At 39.8% G+C, this 25,154-nt stretch overlaps 1 protein-coding gene across 2 annotated transcripts in view; it reads right to left on the bottom strand.

The window, feature by feature from the left end:
• GSK3B (glycogen synthase kinase 3 beta) overlaps positions 1 to 25,154 on the bottom strand; it is a 148,947-nt gene that overhangs the window by 14,702 nt on the left and 109,091 nt on the right. Inside the window, exons 8-10 of one of the 2 annotated variants that reach the window (XM_054269739.1) lie at positions 16,554 to 16,649; positions 6,275 to 6,313; positions 3,752 to 3,938 (exon numbers count right to left, since the gene is read on the bottom strand). In XM_054269739.1, the coding sequence (XP_054125714.1) occupies positions 3,752 to 3,938; positions 6,275 to 6,313; positions 16,554 to 16,649 (322 nt within the window). The remainder of the gene's footprint in view (positions 1 to 3,751; positions 3,939 to 6,274; positions 6,314 to 16,553; positions 16,650 to 25,154) is intronic. The other variant, XM_054269740.1, reaches the window with a different exon arrangement.

Raw genomic sequence — 25,154 nt, 5'->3', positions numbered from 1 at the left:
CTACAGACTGTCAGTGTTGCTGTAGCCCAAGAACCAGGTGATCAGACAGAACACCACCCTTGCAAGGGCACTTTGACCCCCTTCCCATTCCTTCTTCATCTTATGTTGTCATCTTATGTTATCAGAACACCTCCTTTTGTATTATGGCAATAATAATCGCTTTTGGTTGTGTTTAATGCAAGTGCAACCATTTCTCTGAAGCTACCTTAAGGAACTTTCATGAAGAGTACAAGACTGATTCTGTTCCCTTCTCAAACCTCACATTATCTTTCTTGATATGAAGTTTCTTCAATTCAGCATACTCTGAATGTCTTGAACTTAAGAGGAGCAGGGCAATTCAGAGGAGACATAAACAAAGTGGACTCTTTTGGTTGAAGTTTAATAGCAGCTTTGCTTGAGAACTTGTTTGAATTTTTACTATAATGTATTTTTGCACCTATTCCATGTCTAAGGATGAAACATGGGAGTACTGAGGAGAAAGCTTGACCTGTGATTATCTGCAGTCTACAAAATACTGAGAATCTTTGTCCTTAGTGATTTCCCCCACAGTATTTGGGCAGGGTGTTCAACTGTAGCCTGGTTATGAAAACCAAATGTGCAGCTCAAGGCTGGGTTAATTACAACCAGTATAGCTGCAAGAAGCTATTGTGGTCAAGGCAATCCAGACAGAAGTTTCCAATATCATGATGTGAACAGAGCAGCTATCACAATTCATTTATGAGACCCAACTCCCATTCACATCACTGGAAGAACAACTCTGCCTTTCTGCTGGTCAAGTCATACCATTTACAGCCACTTAAGATCTCCAAGAAGGAGCAGGAATGAAAATGGCCAGTTTTACTAGAAGACCAGATCACCTTCATTCCCTAAACACAAGAAAATGCCTGGTATTGGGAAACTTCTACCATGTTTTTTTTTTTTGGTAACAACAACAAACTTTCCATTATATATACACACACATAAACACATACATATATATCTCTCTAAATAAAAAAAAAATAAATAAGGGTCACAGGCTAGGGTGCTTAAAAATATAAACAAACAAAAATCCCAAAGCACTCCCCTTTCCATAAAAGAGTAATTTATCTTTGAGAAGCATGATAACCATTCCTAAGTGCTGAATCACTGAAATAATTTTACAGTCTTCAGTGGCCAACATGGAATGACATTAACTTTTGTGATGTAGCAAAATTGCTGATATGTTACAAGTGGTTCAGCAAATGGCAGTCATTTCACAGACTATTTAAAAATGTGGCTTCTAAGAGAAAAAATGCTTTTTGTCTTGCAGATCTAAAAGCCTAATTGAATTGCAGCTCTGTGGCTAGTAGAGATACTTCCTTAGCCAAAATAACTTTTCCAAAACCCAATTAGCATATAATGCTAATTTAAACAAATTAAGAGAAACTTACAGGCAAGACATTACAAATGACAATGGTCTCTTCAACAGACCTAATCTCTAAGATAAACACCCACATGACCCACAGCCACAGCTGGCTGCCAAAGACCATGATCTTGATCTTCCATGTATCCTCACTGCTCTTTTTCTAGACCATCTGAGCAGCATCAGTGCTCAGGTCAGCAGATTTGGTATGAAGTTTAATTTCTTTTTGAAAATCAGTCCAATGCCTTAATGGTCAGATTTATCTTGTCATTTTTAACAGTTTTGCCTTCAAGCCCTCTGCAGTCACCTCCTACTTCATGGGTTTCAGGCAACTGGATACAGCCAAATCAAACACTTCTAAAACTTAATATTGCTTGTTGAAAACAAATGCTATTTAAAACAAAATTGTCTTTCATTACTTTTAAAATTACCACAGATGACTTAACATGACTCATTATCCATGTAACAATCTGTTTCCCAGTTGGGATTTCTGCTCTAGAGCAGCCAAGTTGATGGAACCTTGCACAGTAAAGATCAGAGAACAAGGACTGAACAGTAGTCACAGAAGGAGCAAAAGCTTCTTGGATATCTTGAGTTCATAGTCAGGACTGCTGTACATTTATCAACTACAAAGTTCTTCTAATCACTGTGCAAAGCAATGTACTGAGGTATTTAAAAATAACTGTGATTTGGGGTCTTTTTTTGAGTTTGACTGGTCACCTGTAACAGAGCTTGTTTGGCAATGCATTAATGATCAGCCTGTGTCCTGCCTTCCCCTTACAGATGGTAAAACCGGCACCTGTAGATGACAGAAATTTGCTTTTTTTATCTTAAGGAAATTGCTCCACAGGAACTGTTTTATCTTACCATTCCCAGGAGTTGCTTTGTGAGGGAGGGCACATGAGCTCCTTAGGATGGCAAAAGAGGAGCTTTAAACTTGCTTGAGCATTAGGGTAGCTTATCCAGCAGCTTCTACACTATCTGAGGGGAACCAGGGACACACTCCCAATACAGATATCTGTTTTTCCCCTAAGAAAAACTAGTTTGAATTTGAATTGACTCACTATAGAGCTTTCCAACTCTTTTTAAAAACCTTGTTTTTGTGTAGTAGGTAAGTTCAATCTTTATGTCATCATGAAACAATTAATCAATACTTTCAAAAAGAACAGCAGTAAATCTGTATTTAAGATACTGAGATTGAAAGTATTTTAGCTGCTGAAGATGGCCTTAGAAGGGCAAAACAAAAGGCAATCCATGAGTACAAGGAAGCACTTGTAACATAACTACTAAATTTCTAACAACAGATGTAGAAATCAGTACAGAGGACAGTGACCTGGAAGCACAAGCTATTTACTTGACCACTTTAATGTGTTTATGTTTCATAAATGCCTTTTTTTTTAAATAAAAGGGCTCCACAAGTGGAAGGAGAGAGCTGTTTCACATTTTGGCAGAAGGGCACAGCATACACTAAAGAGTTTGAAAAATTATAGTGATGCTAAATGGGCCAAAAGGTGTTTTTTAAACTTTCAAGAGAAAATGCATACAGAACTATTCTTGCTCAAAGGGTGAGAGTTGGCAGCTTATCACTTAAAGAAAAACAAAAGAAAAAGTGTTCCAAAATTAATTACAAGCATATTTGTATGCCATACTTCTCACATGTTCTGTCTTGGCAGGCAAAACTATTCTGGGGGGGTATCAGTTTTACATTTCTGACTTCTGTAGGAAAAAATAGATGAATGGTTTTAAAATCCGATACCAGCCTGGCTTCAAATAAGAAAGTTAGTTGTACATTTATTTTTACAGTTTCTAAATGACTGAGTCAATGTAATGCCAGATGAACTGTACAGCATATAAAATCTGGACAGTAAAGCATCTGTATTTATCCTGCATCCAGAATTAAAATGGGCAGCAACACTACAAACCTCCCTGCCAAACCTAACATGCATGACTACTTGGCTATGGTGTTTCATGTATGAAGAAGCAGGTCCATCTCTAAAAATATTCTAACCTGCATGCTCCACTGACTGTGATATTTCACACAAAGCCATCAGCCCAGCTGCAGAGTCTGAGCTATTCATATTCATACTCTGCAGACACATGCTATAAGCACGTAATCCTTCCTGATGCAATCCAGTAACAACCACCCTCAGGACCTCAGCAAAACTGAGTTGGAAGAACCAAGACTCTGAAAATTCTGTAACTTCAAAACCCTTTCTTCCTCTTTTGAAAAGTACAGCTGGTTATCCAATTACTTAATAAACTTAGCACCACTCAGATTTTTACTTCCAAGGGAGTAACATCTGCACTACTACCAACATTTATCCCACCACTTCCTCCTAGAGAAGGGATCCTTCAAGGCTCTCGGGCTACCTTGAGTGGTGAAATTGAAGAGTGCAGGTTTATCTCGCCCGTTGGGTAGCTTGACATTTGGGTCCCGTAGTTCATCGAAGAACGAGTGCGCGCAGGCCTCCAGGGGAGTCAGGCGGGCCGTGGGGGTGTACTCCAGCAGGCGGCTGCACAGCGCAATCGCTTCGGGTGGAGTGCGGGGCCGGAAGACCTGCGGGGACAGCGAGGAAACAAGCAAGGAGAAACACGTTGTCTGGCTGGGTCTCGTCTCTTTGTTGACCAGAAGCAAGTCAGAGCAATTAAACCTCTCATTGCCCAGCAAGCTGGAACAAACTTGCGGTTTGTGCTAATCAAAGTCCTGCAGTAAGTGTGGGAAAATCCATTCCTGGGGTTGAGAAAGGGTTAATTGCAACGCCTTGCACTAGAGTGAAGGTGCAATGCCAGCAAGAGACTTCATGAGAGCGCACTCGGAAAAACAAGTTTGAGAATGGAGGGGAAACTCATTCAAAAAATCATGACAAACACACACAGGTGCTACCAGCCATGCATATGGGGTGGAGTGAAAGTGGGGAAGAAGGTTCAAAATGAGCAGGATTCACCGAATGTAAAAATATAATACAGCCCCGCTACGGTTTTGGGTTGGGGTTTTTCTGGCTAGTGAAGAAAGTCTTTCTAACATGGACTTTTGCAGGCAGGCAGGTCAGACTGTTGCTATGGAGGCTGCTGTTCAGCTTTGGAGAACAACAAGGAAAGCACGGGTGGGGTGCAGGAAATGTCTAGCTCCAATTTGCAAGTTACTCCTTCTGTGACCTTATTCTGGCAAGCTACTCCGTAAGTTTATAGGGATAATTCCTGTGCATTTGGTATTTATAAGGACAGCTGAAAATTGTGTCAAGAAAACCAACTATTTTAGTCTAACAGATTTTCACTTAGAGTGATTACAAAAAGCAATTCTACACTGCAGCTTTGTTTTAAGCCTCTAAGAATGGTTCTACCCACTGCTAACCACACTCTCTTATACTCCTTTCTCAATCCATTATAAGCAAAATAGGAGTTAATCATGTACATGACCTGGATGGCCTCCTCAAGCAGTTGTCTCTTGCTATGTTGCAGGTAAAATGCAGTCTAGGGTAAAGGGAGTAGGGTGGGCACAAGTGTTAAGTTTTGATGCTAGCATTTTTGGTAAAAATTGAGATAATGCAAAATGCCTTCGCGCCAGTGCAGTGTGAACTCAAGTCACACAGCACCAAGGAGAGAAAGAAAGAAAGAAAAAAAAAAAATCAGTGCATGACATGCTAGTTAATCACAGATGAAAAACTTGCACAGGCACTTCTTCAGGAGGTTTTAAACCAGGCATATATGCTCTCTTGAATGAGAATCAAACACAAAAGCCAAGTTCTGCAGGGACTGAAATTTCCTGCCCCCTGGTACCCTGGTAGCCAGCTGGGCCAGCAGCACTGGGTTTGCTGCAGTGTGTGCTGTGCTAACTGAGTGGCAAAGAATCCTGACTAGCAAAGTCAGGAAGCCATGTACAGGAAGAACTGACTTTATTCCTATTACCAGGTTATTGCAAAACAAACTGCAAAAGTTTTCACACGAGGCCTATGATGACAAAAAGAAAGGCTTTAGCTTAACCCTGCTGGCAGAGAGCCTGTAGCGACCACTGTGCTACTGAAAAGGCAGCAGAAGCTGTTTTGTGCCCGCTGCCTGCAGAGCTTGTGGCCACAGCACACAGAGGATGCAATTATTACTCCCAAGTCACAGCCTGACCAAAACAAAATCCAAGACTGTCTCCAGTTAAAAAAAAAAAGCCTTCTGGCTTCCCCCCACCTCCACACGGTAAGTAGCACAAATGTGTATGTCTTGAGGTAAACCCACAGAAGTGAAGTTGTTCTGTATTTAACAAGAGGTAAAATTACTGAGGTCACCCTCATGCACCTTCACAGTAATATTTTAACAAGTTTGATTTATCACAGCTTGAAACTTTAGTACTTCACTCTTAACTGTGTTTTTCTCCTCAGTACAGCTCACATATAAGCCACTATAGAGATTTTAAAAAGAAAACAATTTTATTTCCTTAAGGCAAAAATGACAAGCCTTATACTGAGAAAAATAGTAGGCAGACAGTCACAAATCTGACATATGTAAAAGGAGTACTTGCTTGTCCACCCAAACTCTTCATTTTCAAGTCCTTGAAACCCTAACATGTTTCCTAAACCCTGTTATGAACTAGTCAGCCTGTTTCTGGATCTGGAATTAGTCACTTGGGGTAGGCAGTTCCCAAAGTCTGCCCTAACTGCTTCAAACCAGGAAGGGGGGAAGAAATATACATTAGGAGGGCTCACATAGCCTTCCCCTGCAACAAATGGTGACTAACAGGAAGCAAGTTACAGGTGTGTGCCTATCTCATCTCTATCAGCCTGTGTTACATTTGCCTGGCTGCTGCCTCAATGATGTAGCTTGAACTCAATTATTCCACTTCTAGCATTTGTCTCCTTTTTTTTCAAGGCTAGGCCTAGTAATTTGAAAAAATATTTAAGTACATACCCGTACTCCTGAGGTGAAATGTCCTGTTCCTGACGAGTCCTAAAGATGATAATGCAGTGAAATAATCCAAACAGGGGGAGTCAATCCAAAAGAGAATAGTCCAGCAAGGAAAAATATAGCCAATATTATAAGAAATCCATGGTGTGGGGGACATAGTAAATGTTTATACAATTAGAAACTTTAAACATCAGTCTCCATAGCAGCAAGTCCAACTTCACCACAGTGTATGCCAAAAAAATCGATTGTGCAATGGTGAGGCATAGTATAGAAACATTTCTATATGAAATTTATGTTCCAATGCCAGTGCATTTACTAAAAAAATAAAAAAAATTGAAATCAAAACTCTAACTTGAACTAAAAGGGTAATTGAAATTGCCATAATAAGGAATTTTCAGTCCTCGGTCCTGGATATAAATGTCCACAGAACCAAGTGGCCAGATTAGTATGTCACCAAAGATGCACCCCACTTGTAAATCTGTCCCAGACACACAATGTAAACTTTTGGACAGTTTTGGGTTTTTCTCAAAAAACCCCAAATCCCTAGCAATTTGTAATTTGTGCTGAAGACAAGGTAAAAATCTGAGATCTATACTTTAAATTTGGATATTTTTAATTTGTGTGCACTACGAGTACCTCAGGCCGCCGCGGATTATTCTCCATTTTGGATTGACTTCCCCCTCCACTGGATTTTGTTGGCTGGCATTATCTCTTTAGGATTCTTCAGGAACTGCACGTACCACCTCAGGAGTGCGGGTATGGACTAAATTTCTCTCTACTGCGGGTTTATTCCCCCTCATACCCGTCGCACCCGTTACTTAAGAAATTTTTTTCTCCTCAATTTTGTCCCCTCCCGCCTCCCTTTTGAATAACACCCTAAGAAATAAAAGCAAAGCCCTCTATGGTCTTTTAGCTCTTCCCATTCAGCAAAGTTCCCCCGGGAAAGCTGCCCAAATTCACCCACCGAGAACTACACGAGCAGCTGCCGCCCATGGCAATGGCTACGCCAGCGCTTCCCTGCCACGGGGCACCGACGCCAAGGCAACGCTGGGTGATGCTCCATGGTGGGAAGGGGCGGGAGGATGGACAGACAGTGGGACCTGTGAGCCGTGAAGCCCCTTGCACGTACGTCTCAGCAGGAGTTTAAAGTCTCTGTAGTTCTCAGTGAGGGAATCAATTTAGTAAATAATCCGCGGATTATTTTTAGTCTGCGGACTAAAATTTAGTGCACGGACTAAAATCCGGCCCATCGGAGCAAAGTCTGTCTCGGTCTAAAATACATTTGGGTGAAAGCAAAAGAAAAAAAAAAAGAAAAGAAAACAAAAAGGAAAGTAAAAAGAGAAAGGAAAAAAAAAAAGAATAAAAGCTAAGTGCACAAAGTGTTTGGGTAGACTAACATTTAGTATGCAGACTAAATACGGCCGGGCAAAAGGCACAGCAAGTCCACAAACAAAATCAAAACCAAAAATAAAACACTGACAGGAACTTTTAAAGCAATCAAATACTACCCCACCGGCGCAGCAATTCATTTTTCTAAAATGAAACAAGACCTTGTGTAAGGCTATTTGTCCACAGGAGGGACCGAAGGCTCAAGTTTTCATTTTAAAAAATGAACCTGTTTTGGAGATAAACAAATGCAAAAAAAATGCTTTACATACAATATTCTTCAAGAAAAATTTGCACTTGAATAACTCAAAACCTCTTGTTTCTGCAAAGCAAATGAATTCCAGGCTGAGACCCAGGTTGCTGTTTTTTCTTTGGGGTTTTTTGGATGAGTTACAAAAATCTCTGGATGATCATGTCAAATGGAAATGCTGACTCATCCAAAGCCACAGCTTTTGGTGCCTTTGTTGGTTTTTCCCTCCCCCTTTCAGATGTCAATAAATCTATACCTCACCAAAAAGCTGAGGGACCAGTGTGAGTTGTTTCTTTGTTCAGGCATGCTGGTGATGCTCAAACACCGACAGACCATAAGAGCGAGCCAGCAAGGCCTGACACACTCCTCTCTCCTTCTTAAGTTGAACTGCTATCAATGCAAATTTTTTTATGTTACTCCCCCCCTTAATTTTTCTGGAGCTACCACCTTCTTCAACATTTCAGCTTAAGTGTCTCTAGTTCACTACACAGCCCTCATTCCCAAGACACTTCAGTTCAGATGAAGGCTTTGTGCACTAGCAGTGCAGTCACGGTTTATCTTACTAATTGGAAATAGTTCCTATCAGTGCAGTGGAGTTTACGCCCCTTCTGAATTTTATTTTTCTGCACATATGGAAAGATGAAACAAAAAGGATGGAAAGCACAGAATTTTCCTATTTCACTTCACTCACATCAGCATTCCACTCTCAAATAAAACCACATGGGGCAAGAGCTAAGTATTGTTTTAACAGAATGGTTGCTCTGACTTCCAATTCATTGACATTCCTCAAACAAACTTTCCATGCACAACACGAGCTCCATCGTCTTGGCGTAATTAAGCCCCAAAGCCAAAGCTTCACAATGTGACACCAAGGTGCTCTTCTAGCCAGTGTGTATTAAAAGACATGATTTCATGCCATCAACCACTGTGTGTCTTGCATGCAGATTGTGAATGCTGCCTGCATGCTGTGCTACCTAAGAGAGCAGAGGCTTAGGAAAATGACATCTGTTGCTAACACATCAAGTTTGTGACACCATGGTTAAAAATTTCCTCACCAGCCTCAGACTCACACGCTTTGCCAAGAACCACCCACACCACCAATTCAAGGCTGACAGTCTGTGCACATCCTTTCGACTTGTAAGCACATTTTTTATTGCACATGAACATTAGGTAAGAGAGAAAGCTCCTCCCTTCAACCAAAAGCTTGTACTGTTTACAAGCCAAGTCATCAATGTAGAACACAACCCTCAAATCGACTTTTAAAAAATGCTATCATACAATGCAATTACTATGAAACAGCATTTTGATCAACCAAGTTTAGCACAATAAGGCTAATGAGAAACACAACACATTCACAAACAAAAGAAGAGGGAAGAGACACACACAAGACAGCAATGTACACACTGAGCTCTACCTGGCACAAAAAAAAAACCCTAAAAAACCCCAAGGCAGCACCTGAAGCTCATGGGATTAGTCTTGTTCCAAATGCCTGAGAGTTTCAGCATGGGATTTCTGATATATGCCAGTTGGCTATTTTGAAGTGTGTAAAACTCATGTGATAAAAAACAGAGGTTAAAAGATGTCCACAAAAGAGGCACTGGTGTTGGGAGATATTTTAAAATATACATAAGCCTCCCAACTTCCTTCTCTGATTAAATCCCTCTATTTTTTTTTAAAAGCACCTCAGAAATAGTAAATGCCTGATTAGTCAAGAATTCCTGTCTGATAGCACTTAGGCAGGGGAAAATGAAGTAAAGACAGAAGGGTTAAGTGGCTAACAAATGAGCCAACAGAGAACTGGGAACAGGACCAGGAACCTGTCTTCAAAGCTACTTCTTGTTGAGACCACACACTTTTTACTGGGCTCCTTCCATTGAGGACCCTGTGGAGACAGAACGAGCTCGCGTTTATTACCCAGTGCATGTGCTCTGCTTCTATCGAGCTCCAAATGAAAGCAACAAAGCTAAGAGGAACAAAACAGCTCTCCTTCTCTTGAAAAAGAATGTACCTCAGTGCTCTCAACCTTGTTGGGACAGCTGCTATGAATAGCCTAGACAGATGTGTTGCAGTGGCATGGCTAAACAGCTGGGACATTGCAGAAGACGTGTTAAACTTAGCATTTGATTTCCGTAGTCACTGATGGAAATCCTTTCTTAATGTTGCTTTAGTGCTCACTCATTTACTGTTAAGCAGTGCTTTCTTTACTGCATACGAATTGGGCAGAGGCAGGGCAATTTACCACCCAGCAAACCTGGCTTCTTTTCTCAGCCATGTAAAATCGGAGATTTGCACTGTCAAAAATCATTGCTGGTGCAAAAGGAGCTGGCAAATATGAGCTTGCCAGAAAAACTTTTTTTCCTTTTAAGTTAGTCTCCAGAAAACCTGCTTTCACTCTTTGCTTGTAAGTCATTACACATAAAACAAAAAACAGAGCTGAACTCTTTAGCAAAAGGTCAGGGCACCATTTCACAACAGGCATAAATAAAGTCCAGTTCATGCTGGAAATGAGAGTTTTGCCCTTTTGGGCATGCAGGTCTGCCCTGGTCCCTTGTCCCAAAATCTGCAGTCTGGGCAGAATGGTCAGTCTGATAAAAGAAATTGATCCAAACCCTGAACACGTGTTTCTCAAGAGGTTTTTACCACCCTGCAAAACATAATGCATTTCAGGAATATACAGGTGGGAGGTGGAGAACTGACCCACTCCATGATTAACTTAATGCCAATTATGGAAGTGCAACCAAAGAAACATCTCATCCTCACTGTATCTTAGTTCCTCTACAAAAGAGCAGACTAAATCTCAGAAAGAAGAGTTTGAATTTTCATCTTGAATCCAAATCCAAGTCCACTTACAAGATTTCTGACAAAAGAGTTTTCGCTTTCTTTTGTCATCAGTTATAATTAGAAGTGACAAAATGAGCTGTCTGTTTATCCATTTGACTGCTTGGTATTCTTCCTTGAATCGACAGTATGAGCAGTCACTTTGGAAGCATTACAAGCAAAACAATCTGCTTAAAAACTAGACAAGAACAAGGAGAGCAGAAGTAGGACAGGATGAAGACATGAAACCAATTCTGAAGGGTGGAAAAACATGTTCATGAGAGAGACCAGGGTCTACAGCCCAGTCCCAGAGTGTGGGGAAGACAACAGGACTGTCTGCTACAAGCACAGAATTATTCAACATTCAAGGTTCCATGAGTAGTATTGGAAAAACATACACACAGAACACACATGTACACAAGAGGATATCAAGACTAAAATATTAAGCAAGTAATTTACCGTATTAGCAGAAATTACTTCATAATATGGCAGAAATATGAATTCTAAAGTCACTATCCGAAACTACTCTTTAACACAACCCAACAACTGTGGTTCTGCACAACTTCAGCTGCAGCCAGAATTGGCCAATAGTTTTGGAGAAGTGCCAGAAGGGATGAGCTGGAGTCTGAAGTCTCATCTTACGCACTGTTTTCCTATGCTATAACCATTTGGCTTAAATGCACAGACAAAAAAAAAAACAACCCAAAACCCACCCTGAACAGTACAAACAATGAAAAAGCCCCTAAAACAAAAAGGAAGTGCTTACAAAGTTGGGAGGGATCCTGCCCAAATCTCCCACAAGTTTATTGTGAAGGCAAAGTAACGTAGAGAAAAGTCCTCATGCATTTATCCACAAGAGTGCACAACAGAGGGGCAGAGATGCTCAAAAGTAATCTAAACATGACAGTTTTTCTCTCTGTCTCTTCCCCTGTGATGCAAATGATTCCTGTCTTTTTCCAACTCAACACTTACTTGGAAATTATTACTCAGACACCAGCTAAGTATAGATTTGGGGATGGTGAATAAAGCCATTCTCTTGAGTACACTTGAATTTATCTCACCAAAAGTATATTTAAAAAATGCCTGCATGTTTGAAAAATCATGCAAGTACTTTCAGAACAGGAGAAACAAAGGCAACCAAACCACAGCAGACTGAAGAAACTCACTTTCCATTTTTAAAAGCTGCCTGCAGAAGACACTGTTTCCATGTCTATACAATGGAGACAAGGCAGAGGTTATGATTAAGTAAAGAAAACTGCCTTTGCTGTTACAACTTGTATTGTTCTGCCATCATGAAACATGGGCATATATATGCATACATATCTTTCATTATCCTGACATTATATTTGCAAACATGTGGCAGTATCCTTGGGTGGAGAAAAGAAAAAATCCAAGAGAGTAATTTTCCCTACACAGAAAGGGCCTAAACTACATAATTCTATTACATTTACTACAATCTTAATAAGATCCTTTATTGCCTAGATGCAAGAGGAAAGGCAGGTTGTCACAGCTGGACATTTTATATATTTCTGGAAGTTATCACAGCACTGCCTTTGTTTTTCATTCCTGCAGGGATCTGAGACCTAAAGGCAGCATCTGAGTAATGCCAGGATAAAGGGCAGCACGGTAAGTAACACCAATCTACCACCAGCTTATGAAGAATGCCTTTAGACCTTTTGTTGGCTGTCCCACTGTCACTGCCCCCTTCCAAAAGGGCCAAAAGATCCACAGAAAACTAATCACCAGAGCTGAACTTCAACAGCCCTGTGATTTACAGTCTTGCACTTGTTCCTGGATTTCCTCCTTGGCTTTCCAGTCACAGAGTTATATGGTATAGATGAAGCTTAGAAGAACAGAAACAAGTATAAAGATTAGTAGCACAGATCAGACTGCACTTCTGAAAAGAAAGAAGGCTCAAGGGATAGAGGTGGCTCAAAGACACAGAAGCAAAAATATGACCCAGTAAAAACAATAGCAGCAAATCTCCAGAAAGGGTAGTAACTTTTATTTTATGAGCTGACATCATTGGAAAAATGGACTGGTTTTCCAACCCTAGGTACACCTGAAGACATGACTGTGTGCTTAAAAGCCTACCTACTGACTGCTGTAAGTCAGCCATATTCACACCCCTGCAAAACACTGCTTCTCTTTTAACAGGATGCCACTTACTTTACAGACCAAAGCAGAAAGGCTGTAGGATGCACCTCCATGAATACAAAATAGTCTATACAAAGTGAAAACAGAGGGAAGTTTCGATGAAAAGAACATTTAAGTTACTAAACACACTGGTATTCTGAAAAGGACCCCCCTGCTAAATATAATCCAAAATATATTAGATTCCTCCTGTTGAGGCTGGGGTTGTAGGGAGAGGTGACAGAGGAAAAGAAGAGGGAAGCTCTGTTTCTGAAGAATGGTTTGAGAGATTCCTGGAAAGTTCAGATTCTCTTTTCTTTGGCTAGCCAAGGACATGTTGAACTTCCATCATTTGGTGCCTCATGTATGTAAACTGATATAAAAACACACACATGCTTGGCCAAGACAAAACTATTGTGGAGACAAGAGACAGGCCTCTGTAAATTTTATAAGGGGAGAGTCCAAATCCTAAGATACAAATTTACTTCAATCTCAAATTATCAACAAATTGAAAGATCAGTCTGAGAACAGTTTGCACTGCAAACTCATACTATTGCTGCAGCATAGAAAATTACTTTTTAGAGTGCCAGTTAGACTTCTCTCATAAGAAGAATCTCACATTGAAGAAGGAAGGTATCAATATTGTGTTAGGATAATACCAATCCATTTCTACTAAAAAGCCTAAGATTCATCTATGAAGTTAGGATTCAAACATCTGTAAAACTTGTGCTCAAAATTCCAATTTTAGCCCAAAATGTACTGAATCTGAAAAATAATATTCCTTCATAGATTCCTCTGTCTTCAGAGTTAAACAGTTTCTCTGTCTCTTTAAAAAATCCAGAATATTTTACATTGCACTATAGCACCAGCCACCATTCTTCTTCACAAGTAGGTAACAGCAATTGTAAGCAGATTACACATCATCACAGCAATACTGAGTTATCTGTGCCTCCCAGAAATGCCTGAGAGCAGACCAGAACCAGATACATCCTATTCAAGCCAGCACCACAGAATTTGAGGTGCAACCTACAGATACTACAACTTCCAAAGAAAATTCTTAGTTACCATCTGTGCACACTTTTGCAGACCAAGGAGGTCCCCTGAAAACAAGACCTTATTTTTGTATAGACACTGGAAACAACCAGTTTGGGACTGCATAGAAACATGCACTGGGCACCTTGAATGCATTAAACTAACTCCAGGCAGGGCTTACAAACCCAACTTTGACAAATACCCATGTTCTATTATACAGCACAAAACAATGAGAATGGTCTTGTGTCTAAGAGCTTAGAGCAGGGACTGACCATATTCTCAGTAGTTCTCTTTCAAACATGCTGAAAGTAGCTGCCTGGAAGTAATTTCACACATAGAAAAAATTCTTCTGTCTGCCGAGTCCTCTGGTCATAACTACTCAACAAAAATAGCCACCTTCTGCCTATTGTCATCTTCAATAATCCTTCAGCTTAGATGGCAAAGATTTGTGCTTCTGAAGCTGCAAGTTCAAGTCCTGTGGGCAACACAGGAAGCTGCAGCAGTCTAGCTACGTATACAGTTGTAACAAAAGAACAAAAACAACCAACAACATCATCACTTTCACTTCTTCAGACACTCCTGTTTTTGCAAAGCCAAAGCTCTGACGAGGTTTCTGTCACTATTCAAGTCTAAGATAGAGAAGCTCTGAGAGGATTGCCTATGCCCACTGACATGTTGTCAGACATTATATCAATGCAACTGGGTAAGAAGAACCAATTCTATGTAATACTACTACTTAAATCTATCATGGCTCAACATGCTCAAATCGTTGAAAGGAAAGGATCTTGACAAGTAATACACCGAGAAGATAAGAAGATAAGCATCATTACCAGCATCAAGCTGGGTAATCCATTTTTTAAATTCAGCCTTTGCATAATAAGTACAGATCTCACAAATGAAGTCTCATGTAACCCAATTGCAACAAACTGGTTTAAATGCTATTCTACACCCAGCTGACATCAGCAAGGGCTGTGCGCAGAATGATTTGAGAATGAGAAGCTACGCTGCAAGCACAACTCTCCAAAACTAATTATGACCTAATGGAGAATGCAAATTTGATCTTTTGGCAAGCTTATCTCACTTCTTAATTTCATCTGTGATCCTCTACTACAACAAAAAAAAAACCCCATTCTTTATAAATAGAAGGAAGTTCAGTCTTTTCGTGAAGCTTCCATTTGTTAAAAGCTGTGTTCTAAGAGACCATCAAGTGCATACAGATGATTTATAAGACTGTTCAAGCTAAGATAAGCATTTCAACTAACTATCCAACTCAACTCCGTGTCCTACAGTACAGCTCTGCACTTCTACTCCACTGTACATTAATTTAACCTCCCCTAATCTGAATGCCTTCAATGCAAGAATCTAGATGTGAACCTAATACTCAGTGCAACAAGGTTTTTGGTTCTTATTCATGTGACTTTTGTCAGGATACAATTCACAACTGAGGAAATCACTCCCAGGGACTTCATCTGCTCTAATTTTTTCCCTCAGTCACATAAGGTACTAAAAAGCCTTGCTGGATTTACTAACCTCCCATACTATTATACATCACTTAACTAATACACAGAAAGCAACTCTGAGATGGAAACACAAACCATGGATTAGTGGGGAAAAGGTACATAACTCATTGGAGAATCTATCACAAGAACAGTGATGTATAGTACTGCCCTGCCATGTACCTGTCTGATATATGGCCTGCTATCAATTACCTCTAATTAGTTTATTCAATGTTTCTACTGCCATAGAGTATTTGAAAAGAATCTGCCCTGGACATGTGCTTAGCTAGGCATGCAACCCTTCCACACACAGATATTACTTTCTTAGCAGAAGGACACCCGTGTGCTGAGACAGGATGGAAATACACTGTGACTATAACAGATGTTTCTCAAGCAGCCAGAAAATGTTAACTACCCAGGCTTCAATTGTTTGAGATTCAGTATTAACTTATCCCACACCCAAGAGTTTGACTAAATGATTGTTACTCTGTCTGAAGTCAAATATTCATCATTGCTTGATATGTGGAAGACCAATTAATTGCGCAGCAATGTATTTATTTCATTGCTAGCAGTTTCCTCTTTGGTCATGGAGGTCATAGTATTTATTGCCTGTGTGCACTGCATTGGTGTCTCCCTATGAAAGCTAGATAATCTTAAGAAGTAACTCCAGGAAAGACCATCTCCACTCAACAGTACACCTACAGAAGTACAAACAGAATATTATCTATGAGAGAAGCATTTAAGAAAGTGACTCTCAGCCCCCATCACACTATTTAACAGCACTACAAAAGTGCCACATACATATTGGAACACTTTCCTCATTTCTATGTGACTTTTGCACATATCAGCTGATACCACAATAGTATCAGCTAGTAGATAGTAGCAATCAGTAGAACATTGCAATCTGCTACTAACACACACAGCATGATCAAAAAAAACAAAACAAAACAAAAAACAACCCACCTATAGGCAACCCCCAGACCAACAGATATTACAATGTACTGTTTCAATATCTCCTTCTCCTCAGCTACATAAAAAGTTTGCAGGTCCCCAGCTTAGTTAAAGGCACCCAGTTTAGACTGAAAGCCACCAAATCACTGAACGAACTGAACAACTTGAATTTTTACTTTCAGCCCACGTCTTTATTATTCAGATCATATAGACTCACCTTAGTCCATGGATGTGCCTTAATCTGAGGAAATTTGAATTCAGTATAGTTTGGATTCATTTCTCTAATTTGCTCCCTTGTAGGCGTTCCCAGAACCTATACAGGAGAAAAAAAAAAAGGCAAATTGTTTAGATATGCTTCATATGGAATTAGGACTGAAGTATAACCTATCAGGCATTGAGACAACTGAAGTCAATCTATGTAACTAGTAAGTTAACAGAGTGTGGAGAGCAAGACAACAAAACTTTTGCACCCAGGAGAGGGAAGTTCTCTCTCTGGGACCCTTCTCCAGTCTTTGACCACTGTACAGAGTAAAAACTGTGTTGTACTCTGTGCTGCTGCCACTTACCCAGCCAGTGGGCAACACTAAGAAGAGCCTGGTTGTCTCTTCATTCCCTCACACCACAAGGCTTTTACACACACTGACGAGATCCCTCATCCCCAGCCAAGCCTTCCCTGCTTCAGGCTCCAGCTCTTGCAATCTCTCCTCATATGACAGATGCTCCAGTGCCTTAATCACCTTTGTGGCCCTTACTCCAACATCAGTGGTCTCTTGTGGGCAATTCAGTTCATGCTCCAACCTCAGTGTCAAAAATTTGTCCACATCTTATAAGAGTTTTTCACAAAATTAAAGCATCTCTCTCAAACTTAGAGAATTAACTCTCATTAGGTTTATATAAAACAGTACTACCAAACACATTCAGGGATTGCAGTTCCCTGCATATGGTTCAGGATTAGACAAGTAGCACAGACTGCATTTTACAAGTCACAAACAGCAGTCCTCTGACAAGCTTAAAAGATCAGCCAGTTACTGCTGAGCATGTCCTGCTCTCCCCACAAACAAAACTGTGTGGGTTTGGGCGGTGCTTCCTCATCTCAATATTTCCACATGGAGGACAGACTTAGTTTAAATCTAACTTGGAAGTATCTGAAAGGCATACCACCTGTGGTTTACCTTCACCAAGATGTGTTTCTCATTCCCAGAATCTGCACAATGTTATTTATGGATGCAAATTAGTTTTACGAGAAATAACAAACAATTGCACTTCTCTTTGAAGGGGTGGGTACATTTTGAAAGAATTTCAGAAATGTCTTGAGGGAATAAGACTGACAATATGGCATTAGTGCTTTCTTTTCAATTAGCACCAAGTGTGAGAGAGCCATTGTCTTCTAGCTATATATGAAAATTGCAAAGTGTCTGCAAGAAATCCCATTGTTTTCTGCTTCCACCCAGTTCTGGGCACCTCTTTACTCTGCTGAGAGAAGGGGAGATGGCAGAAGGCAGGAGTGGCTCCCCTGTGCTGGGCTCAGGCTCATCTATATGAAACTTGTAGAGGCACTATTTTGGCCCCATGACAAATCCCTCCACACAGCTTACTGTAATGTTATCACCTCGTCTCATCAGACTGCACTGTCACCATCAGGCAACAAATGATCACATAATGCTGGCACTCTACCTTGCTGCTTGATAAAGAAATATCTGGTATCTGTGTATATTTTCATTCTGTTAGAAGAATGGAAACTACAAAAATGCACTCCAGAAAGTCAGGTAAGGAGGTAAAAGAGCAAGATAACTGCTGTTTGAGTAATGTGTGGAACAGAGAAACTATCATCAGGTATTATGAACAAAACTTGATATCTCTTTGCTATTTAAAATAAGAGTTGCACAACACAAAAATATACTATCCACAAAGCAACCTTTTAAATAAAGAGCAGCAGCAGAGGAAATAAACTCTGCAACTTGTTCAGATAGTTGCTCCTTGGATAACAAATTTGACTGACAAATTGTATAAAATGAACAATAATGTTTTATAGATCACATCGCTCATGAGGATTTAAAACCCAGCTAATTCTAAAAGCCAAGGGTTACTCTCAGAAATGTCAGCAGATTTTTTTGGGTGTGTCTGAAAACACTGGTTTTGCTTACGGGGTAAAAAAGGAGAATGTCTATAGATTCCATATATTCTGCTCAAGTTTCAAAGGAAAAAAGAACTGAAAGGAAAATGTGCCCTTTCCCTGCTGGTTTTCTGTCTGGCATCCACAAGAGCATCAGCCACCCAGCTGCCAGCCCTGCCAGGATGGTGCTGCTCTCAAAGTTTTGATGACCATCACTCTCAAACCTTTCCCATTCTAAACGATGAGGGGATTTCCCACCCCTAAATACTATTTTCATCTGATTTTGGGATAAAAGTGATTTTTAGAACCTTGGAAGTTTTTTTGATTACTTAAATTAACTTTCTGAAAAATGATGGGCACCTTCTATTGCTCTCTCATGTTTTCTAAAAGCTAAGTTTTCATGCCTCCCTAGTATAAACAATACTTTTTAAAGGCATGTTTACCTTCTTTACCCTTTTTCTCCTCAAAAATTTCCTTCAATAGCTTTTCTAAGAAGCAGCAAGTAGATTTATTTTAAATTTAGCCCAAATATCTCAAACTCGCTTGGTTGCCAAGGATGCTCAGAACAGGAGCCTACACAGTGCAAGTATATTTAAAGACCACCTATAGCATCAGATAACTCAGATTAGATAAGCAAGGCTAATTTCATGGAAGAACCCACAGACAATGTGTATTCAAGCATTTCACTAAAAGCACAGCTGTAATTCCAGATGATGGTAGAGGGCAACTCCTAAGCTCAAGCACAGGCATCTAAGCAATAGCACTTCAGGTTTCACAAATGCTTAGAAAAGAAGGTACTGAAGAGGGATCATGGTAGCTAAAGGAAGGGATTGTCTGACCTTTCAGCTACATAGCAAGCAGCCTTTGACACATAAAATAACTGTACAAAAGGAAAAGTGACTACTAGTAGCTACACAGTGTATTTATCTTTACTCTGTTCTCTCGAGACTGTAAAAGTAGACTGCGTTTCCAATTTGTACTGATAGTGGATTAAAGGAAAAAAAAACCCAACCACAAAACAACACACCCCAAAATCCAACCAAAAACTGAAAAGAGAAGTAGTTTGGAAGGAAGAACAGAAGTTTTGAAGATTGTGTCAAATTCAAGTTACAAATTAGAACAGTGGGCTAAATAAAGTGATAACCTGTAAAACTGTACTTGACTTATCTTGAAGAGGTCCTGCAGTGGATCTCTCCTCACCCCCCAACATACCAATTCTGTTTGCTACATGATTTGAAACTGTACCTCACTGATTTATACTGAATTTTCAGTATATTAGGAATACTTTCAAGTAACCTTGGTAACAGCAATCACTTAAGCTGCTGCAAAAATTGGTCAAAATTCTTCTTTTGAGAAAGAAGCATGAATTACTGTGCTCATTTTTGGCAGAATTACTCCATGAAACAGCTGGTTTGCGTTCAGATTGAATTTCATGTGTTTTAATTGTGCCCATTCTTCTTGTCCTGTCATAGGATGCCAAAAAAAGAGGCTGGCTCCCTCTTTGAACCCTCCCTTCACATACTCTGTACACTGGTAAAATCCCCACCAATCTTGAAAAGTCAGAGAAATACATGGTCCAATACTGAATGATTCAGGTCAATGCAGATTGGCACATACTATTCTAATTCCTGGGGAATCTTATGAAAAGTAATTTTATCAAGGAAAAAATTAAAGTTTGAGAAAAGTTTTTTCTATTTAACACTTGAAAAACAAAAAGAGAACCAGAGTAAGTAGTAAAATAATAAAAGTGCAGTTGCCTGATGGAATCAACTATAACTAGAATGAAGACTCAACTTTCAAATGAATGAAGGAGAGGTCAATGTGAGAATACAAAGCATCTTCCTGCATGTCAAGATGCCAGGTCAACTAGTTTTTCTCTTCATTATCAATTGTCATTATCATCATCTCTTAAATAAAAATAAAGAAGCATTACATACTAAGATTAACTAAAGAATACACTTGTTGAGAAGTGGACACTGCTCTGATTCTCCTAGGACAAAAAATGAACACAACAGATTTCACAGCATATTCTGTCAAGTTTTTTCCTAGACATTAGTCTGTAATGGATGAAGGTCCTCAAAACATTTTTATTCCACAAACAGTGTTCATGAAGGTAGGGTAATGGTATGTATCCCCTGCAGTTAAAGAAAAGCTACAATAAAGAAAGGCTCACAAGAATGTCATCCTTACCAAACAAGAAGGGGGATTTATGAACCTGGAATGAGCCCTGAACTTGAATAAAGATTCTCAGTTTATGTTCTTACAATCAACTTTTTTAGGAGGAAAAGATGGATTATTCAGCTCCAAAAGACACTTCAGTTACACCTCAGTACCAAGACAGCTGCTGCCCACACCTGCTTCACTATGCAAAACTGCGCTGACTCATTTATGACCAAACCCACACTGTTGCAACAGCAGAGGAAAAGGAAAACTGCAAGAGTTTCAACAAATCCCAGTGGAATAAAGGCCCTTTATGACAGCCATTGTTACTGCTGAGCATTTGCCAAAATGTAATCAGTTAGAAGCAGAGGGACCTTGGTTAGAACCAAGGGTTCAGAAGCTCCAGCTGGTAGTAACTGAACTAGAGAGGGGAGAATGTGATAATTTAAATCAGAAACCTCTAGAAAGCCATGGTTGCAGTAGTATAGTGGTCTTCCCTGGGAAAACTGTGCAAGTTTATGAGGAAATGTATTCCTTAAAGTCTGATGCTTATGGCTTACCAGATGGCATAATTAATACTTCTGCAAACATGACTGCACCTCTTCAGAAAGTTGTGAGAGGTGTGCCAATAGTTATTTTAAAAACTCACACTGTAGCACCTCAAGCAGCTAACACAGCTTGAGACAATACTTCAAGAGGTCTGTGGTAGAAAGTAAAATAAACTTACCCACTTTATATACACTTCCTTTCAAAAACACTTTCTTGCCAAACAATGAAAGCCAACTAAATATAGATATTTTTTCTATTCATAACACAAAAGGAGCTATACATCAAGAATAGGAAGAAACCGATTGTCACCGCTGACATGAATATAATTGCCCATCAACTTTTTATACTGCCTGCCTGCAAGCACTGGAAGTGATGAATTAAGTGAGGCACAGGAACAGCCAAGTTGTGATGTGGGGAGGACATCAGGGAAAAAAATGCCAGGAGCCTTCCCTTAGGGCTGAGGACAGAATCCATGTGAAAGCCCATGCAGGTCGTCAGCACAGGACCACATCCAATAAAATGAAATACTCTCCTATGGCTTACTCTCCTGGAAGAGAAGGCTCCTCTCTGCCCATTAACTACTCTGACTGGATTTATTTTATTTCAAAAACTGAGCCCAAAATAGTACCTTGACATTTGAGCATGAGCCATATATTATAATTGCAGTCTATACTTAGCATTAGGCGCAGTAAAACTGTCAAGAGCCCAAAAAGTTACACATGAATAGGATTCCTGATACTATTGAACTTGCTTTTTCATACGTTTTTTCCCCCTAGCTCCCCCTTACCCAGGGAACTATGAGAAGAAGATTTTATTATTCCTCTTAAATTACCATGAAGTGTCAGATTTGGTGCAAGGAATAATCACAGTGCAGTAGCAACCAAAAAACTCAAAGCAAACACCACCCCCACCCCGTAACCCCCACTTCTTTCCTGCAGTTTTCACAAGTTGGTTGATTCATCTCATACTCTAAATAGCAGCACATGGAAAAAATATTTCCGGTAAAGAAAACACCGGGCAGATTGGCTGATGCTGTCCTCTCCATGTTCCAGGGCTGCTCAGATAATTACTGCTGCTTCATTCTTTTGACAGATTCTTTTTTTTTTTTTGAGAGGAGTATGGGGAAGGTACCAAACATAAACTTTGAGAAGATTATTATCTTAAAAACAAACCCAATTACCCTTCTGAGATTCACTTCCTGCAAGAGGAATACAGAGTAACCCTGTCTGCAGGAACTGTACTTGAAGAGGTTTGAAGTTTGGAAAGCATATGCCAGCCAGTTTTACCTTGATGGTTCTGGAATGCTGTAGAGCTTGTGAGGCCAAGAATGCCAACAAACTCTGAAGCTTTTACAGGGAGCAGTCCTCCTATCCATCACTGCTGTACTGTAAGCTGTGCACAAGAGACTGGAGATCTATGAAGGAGTCTGTCTGCCCTGACTGCATCTCAAAGAAAAATCACTCTTGTGGTCTAAGTGCTCCTTCTTTCAAACTGTATTCAGCAGGGTCCCACTTGCACACTGGATTTTAAATAGTGAAATGGCAACTGTCACCTTCCTGGGCTGCTGGAAGAATCCATCAGGTACCAGGCTGCAAGATTGCTCTGAGGCATAGTGTTTAATTGTACATAATTTCTTTATGGGATCACCGATGAAATCCACACTACCGCCACTGTGAGTGTTTCAGAAACTGAGCACATTTCTGAAGGAGATGTCACTTGAAAGCCAGTAGGGGCGTGAATTTTAATGAGTATATTTGGTTACCCACTTGAGATATTCCCCACGATGGGACAACCTAACATCTGGGATAGCAAGCAAGAGCTAAAAAAAAAGTAAAAGTCACCATTCAAGATCAAAATTTGAAAAAAGCACATGATTTCTCTCCTGTAATAGCATAAGTATTCACAAAGAGTGTACTTGGGTTAAACCACTTCTTCAGATAGAGCTCCAAGACAGTACTCCCCTATATCAAATATCATTTTGTCAGGGCTTATTGGTCAAAGATCTCTCCCAGTCCGACTGAGAACATGTGGAAAGACCATATTTAAAGAAATAGGAACAAGTGGAAAAAATTTAAAAGAGGATTGTCTTTTGATGCAATTGAACATTTGTGATGCTGTGGTTCTAGAGGGGCACAGTTTTTCAGAGCAGTTTGCAAATACACAGTTGGTCTGGAAAAACTCCAGGTGCAATTATGTGGAGAAGATCTTGCAAGACTGCTTGAAATGAAACTACATTAAGCCTATTGAAAGTGTCTCAAAATCTGTCAAAAGCCAAAAATGCTTGCGATGCAGCGAAGGACTGAGGATGTTGAGCATATGGCCTGCAGGAAGGGCAAATTCTGCCAACTGATATATCACCATGAACACAGCTAAAGAGAGGATGTCATCAAGAACTGCATGAGAAAGGAGAACTAATTTAATGTGATGGCATTTTGAAGTCATTATCCAGTCTAATGCAAAAAACTTCACAGCCAGGTGTAGCATTTACTTGCTGTGTTGTGAAATAAACTCTGAATAACCATAGCTGAGTAAGCAACTGAAGAGAAAACTGAAAAGTTTATCTTGGCTCAAAAAAAACCTCCTCAAGTGTAACTGATTCAATCATCTTGAATTGATAAGAACCAGCAGTAAAGCTTCTAAGCTGACCTCTTCCTGCAGTGCAATCAATCAAACTGAAAGGATGAAGGTCTGACGTATTTCCAAATGTGTGAGCAAGTATCTTCGTACTATAGCACATTTTTGGAAGTTTAAAATACACCATCTTCCCTAACTTTCAGACACACAGTTCCAATGAAGCTATCTGAAAAGCAGGACCCCAGATAGTCAAACAGCAGCTCCCAGGTCCCAATCTGCAAGTTTCTACCAAACTCACTGCTATTCTACAACTGTCAGATCCCACAGCTCTGCTCCTCCCACAGCCAGCTAGCATTAAAATAAGTCTGTGTTACAATGAAAGCTTGAAATACTAATTTTCTATGGCAGCAAATGGAAGAGGTGGATGCCATCTGTCAGATTTTTTTAATGAATCCCAGCCTAAAGGAAACTTTATACAACATCACGTTTTACACGTTGTGCCAAGATTTAGCATTTCTGATAATTTTTATGCTGCAGAATTGCATGTCCTCAACCATACTGAGGCTATGAAACTTAAACTCACTCACGTGTTTGCTTCTTTTATACCATCCTTTCAAATCTGAGTTGAGTTTAAGCACCATTCTGGAAGTGCAAAGAGCAGAATGTTTCAATCGTCTTAATTCGATTATTGGTCATTTTTAAAAGATACACAGTAGATGGGACAGATACCTCCCAAAAGCTGTCAGAATGGAAAAAAATTGACCTCACTGTCTACTTTTTCCCCATTTTCAAAAGGTGAGGAAAATTTTAGGTAAACACACTTTTCCCCTCTACTTCCACGATCTGCTAGGGCTTTTCTGAATAGTTTTGTAAAAACTTCACAACAGAAGATTAGGGGAACAAGGGCACTGAAAAGCAACCTATTTCTCCAGTTTGCACTCAGCTTCTCTTCCAGTCTTGCCTTCAGAATATATGCTGCATTGGTAACAAATACTGACAGAAGAACACAGTACCCATCCATTCAGGCTCACATTCTACAATACACTTCAAGTTTTAGTGAACATCCTTTTTTGTGATTACTGTTGAGATTTACAGTATTTTTCCCCCAGATTTTAAACACATTCTACAATACACTTCAAGTTTTAGTGAACATCCTTTTTTGTGATTACTGTTGAGATTTACAGTATTTTTCCCCCAGAAGTAAAACATACTGCCTCAGTACATTTTGTTTCACTTCACTTCTGTCTGAAGCGGACTACATATGTAACAGAAGATGAGAAAATACCAGCACGACACAGGTGTGAATGGTCACTAAATATCCCCATTTCTATATTTAAAGAAATTTGTCAGAAGTTTGTTTCTGTGAGGGTGAGTATCATAATTTCAATTTGCAATTTACTGAAATGCCCTTTACACTGGGTA

Source organism: Melozone crissalis, unplaced genomic scaffold, assembly GCF_028551555.1.
Source record: "Melozone crissalis strain CALT ecotype California unplaced genomic scaffold, PUWL_Pcris_2 ptg000008l_1, whole genome shotgun sequence".
NCBI classification, from domain to species: Eukaryota; Metazoa; Chordata; class Aves; order Passeriformes; family Passerellidae; genus Melozone; species Melozone crissalis.
Note: the sequence above shows the minus strand (reverse complement) of the source record. Positions and strands in the feature narration are given on the sequence as shown.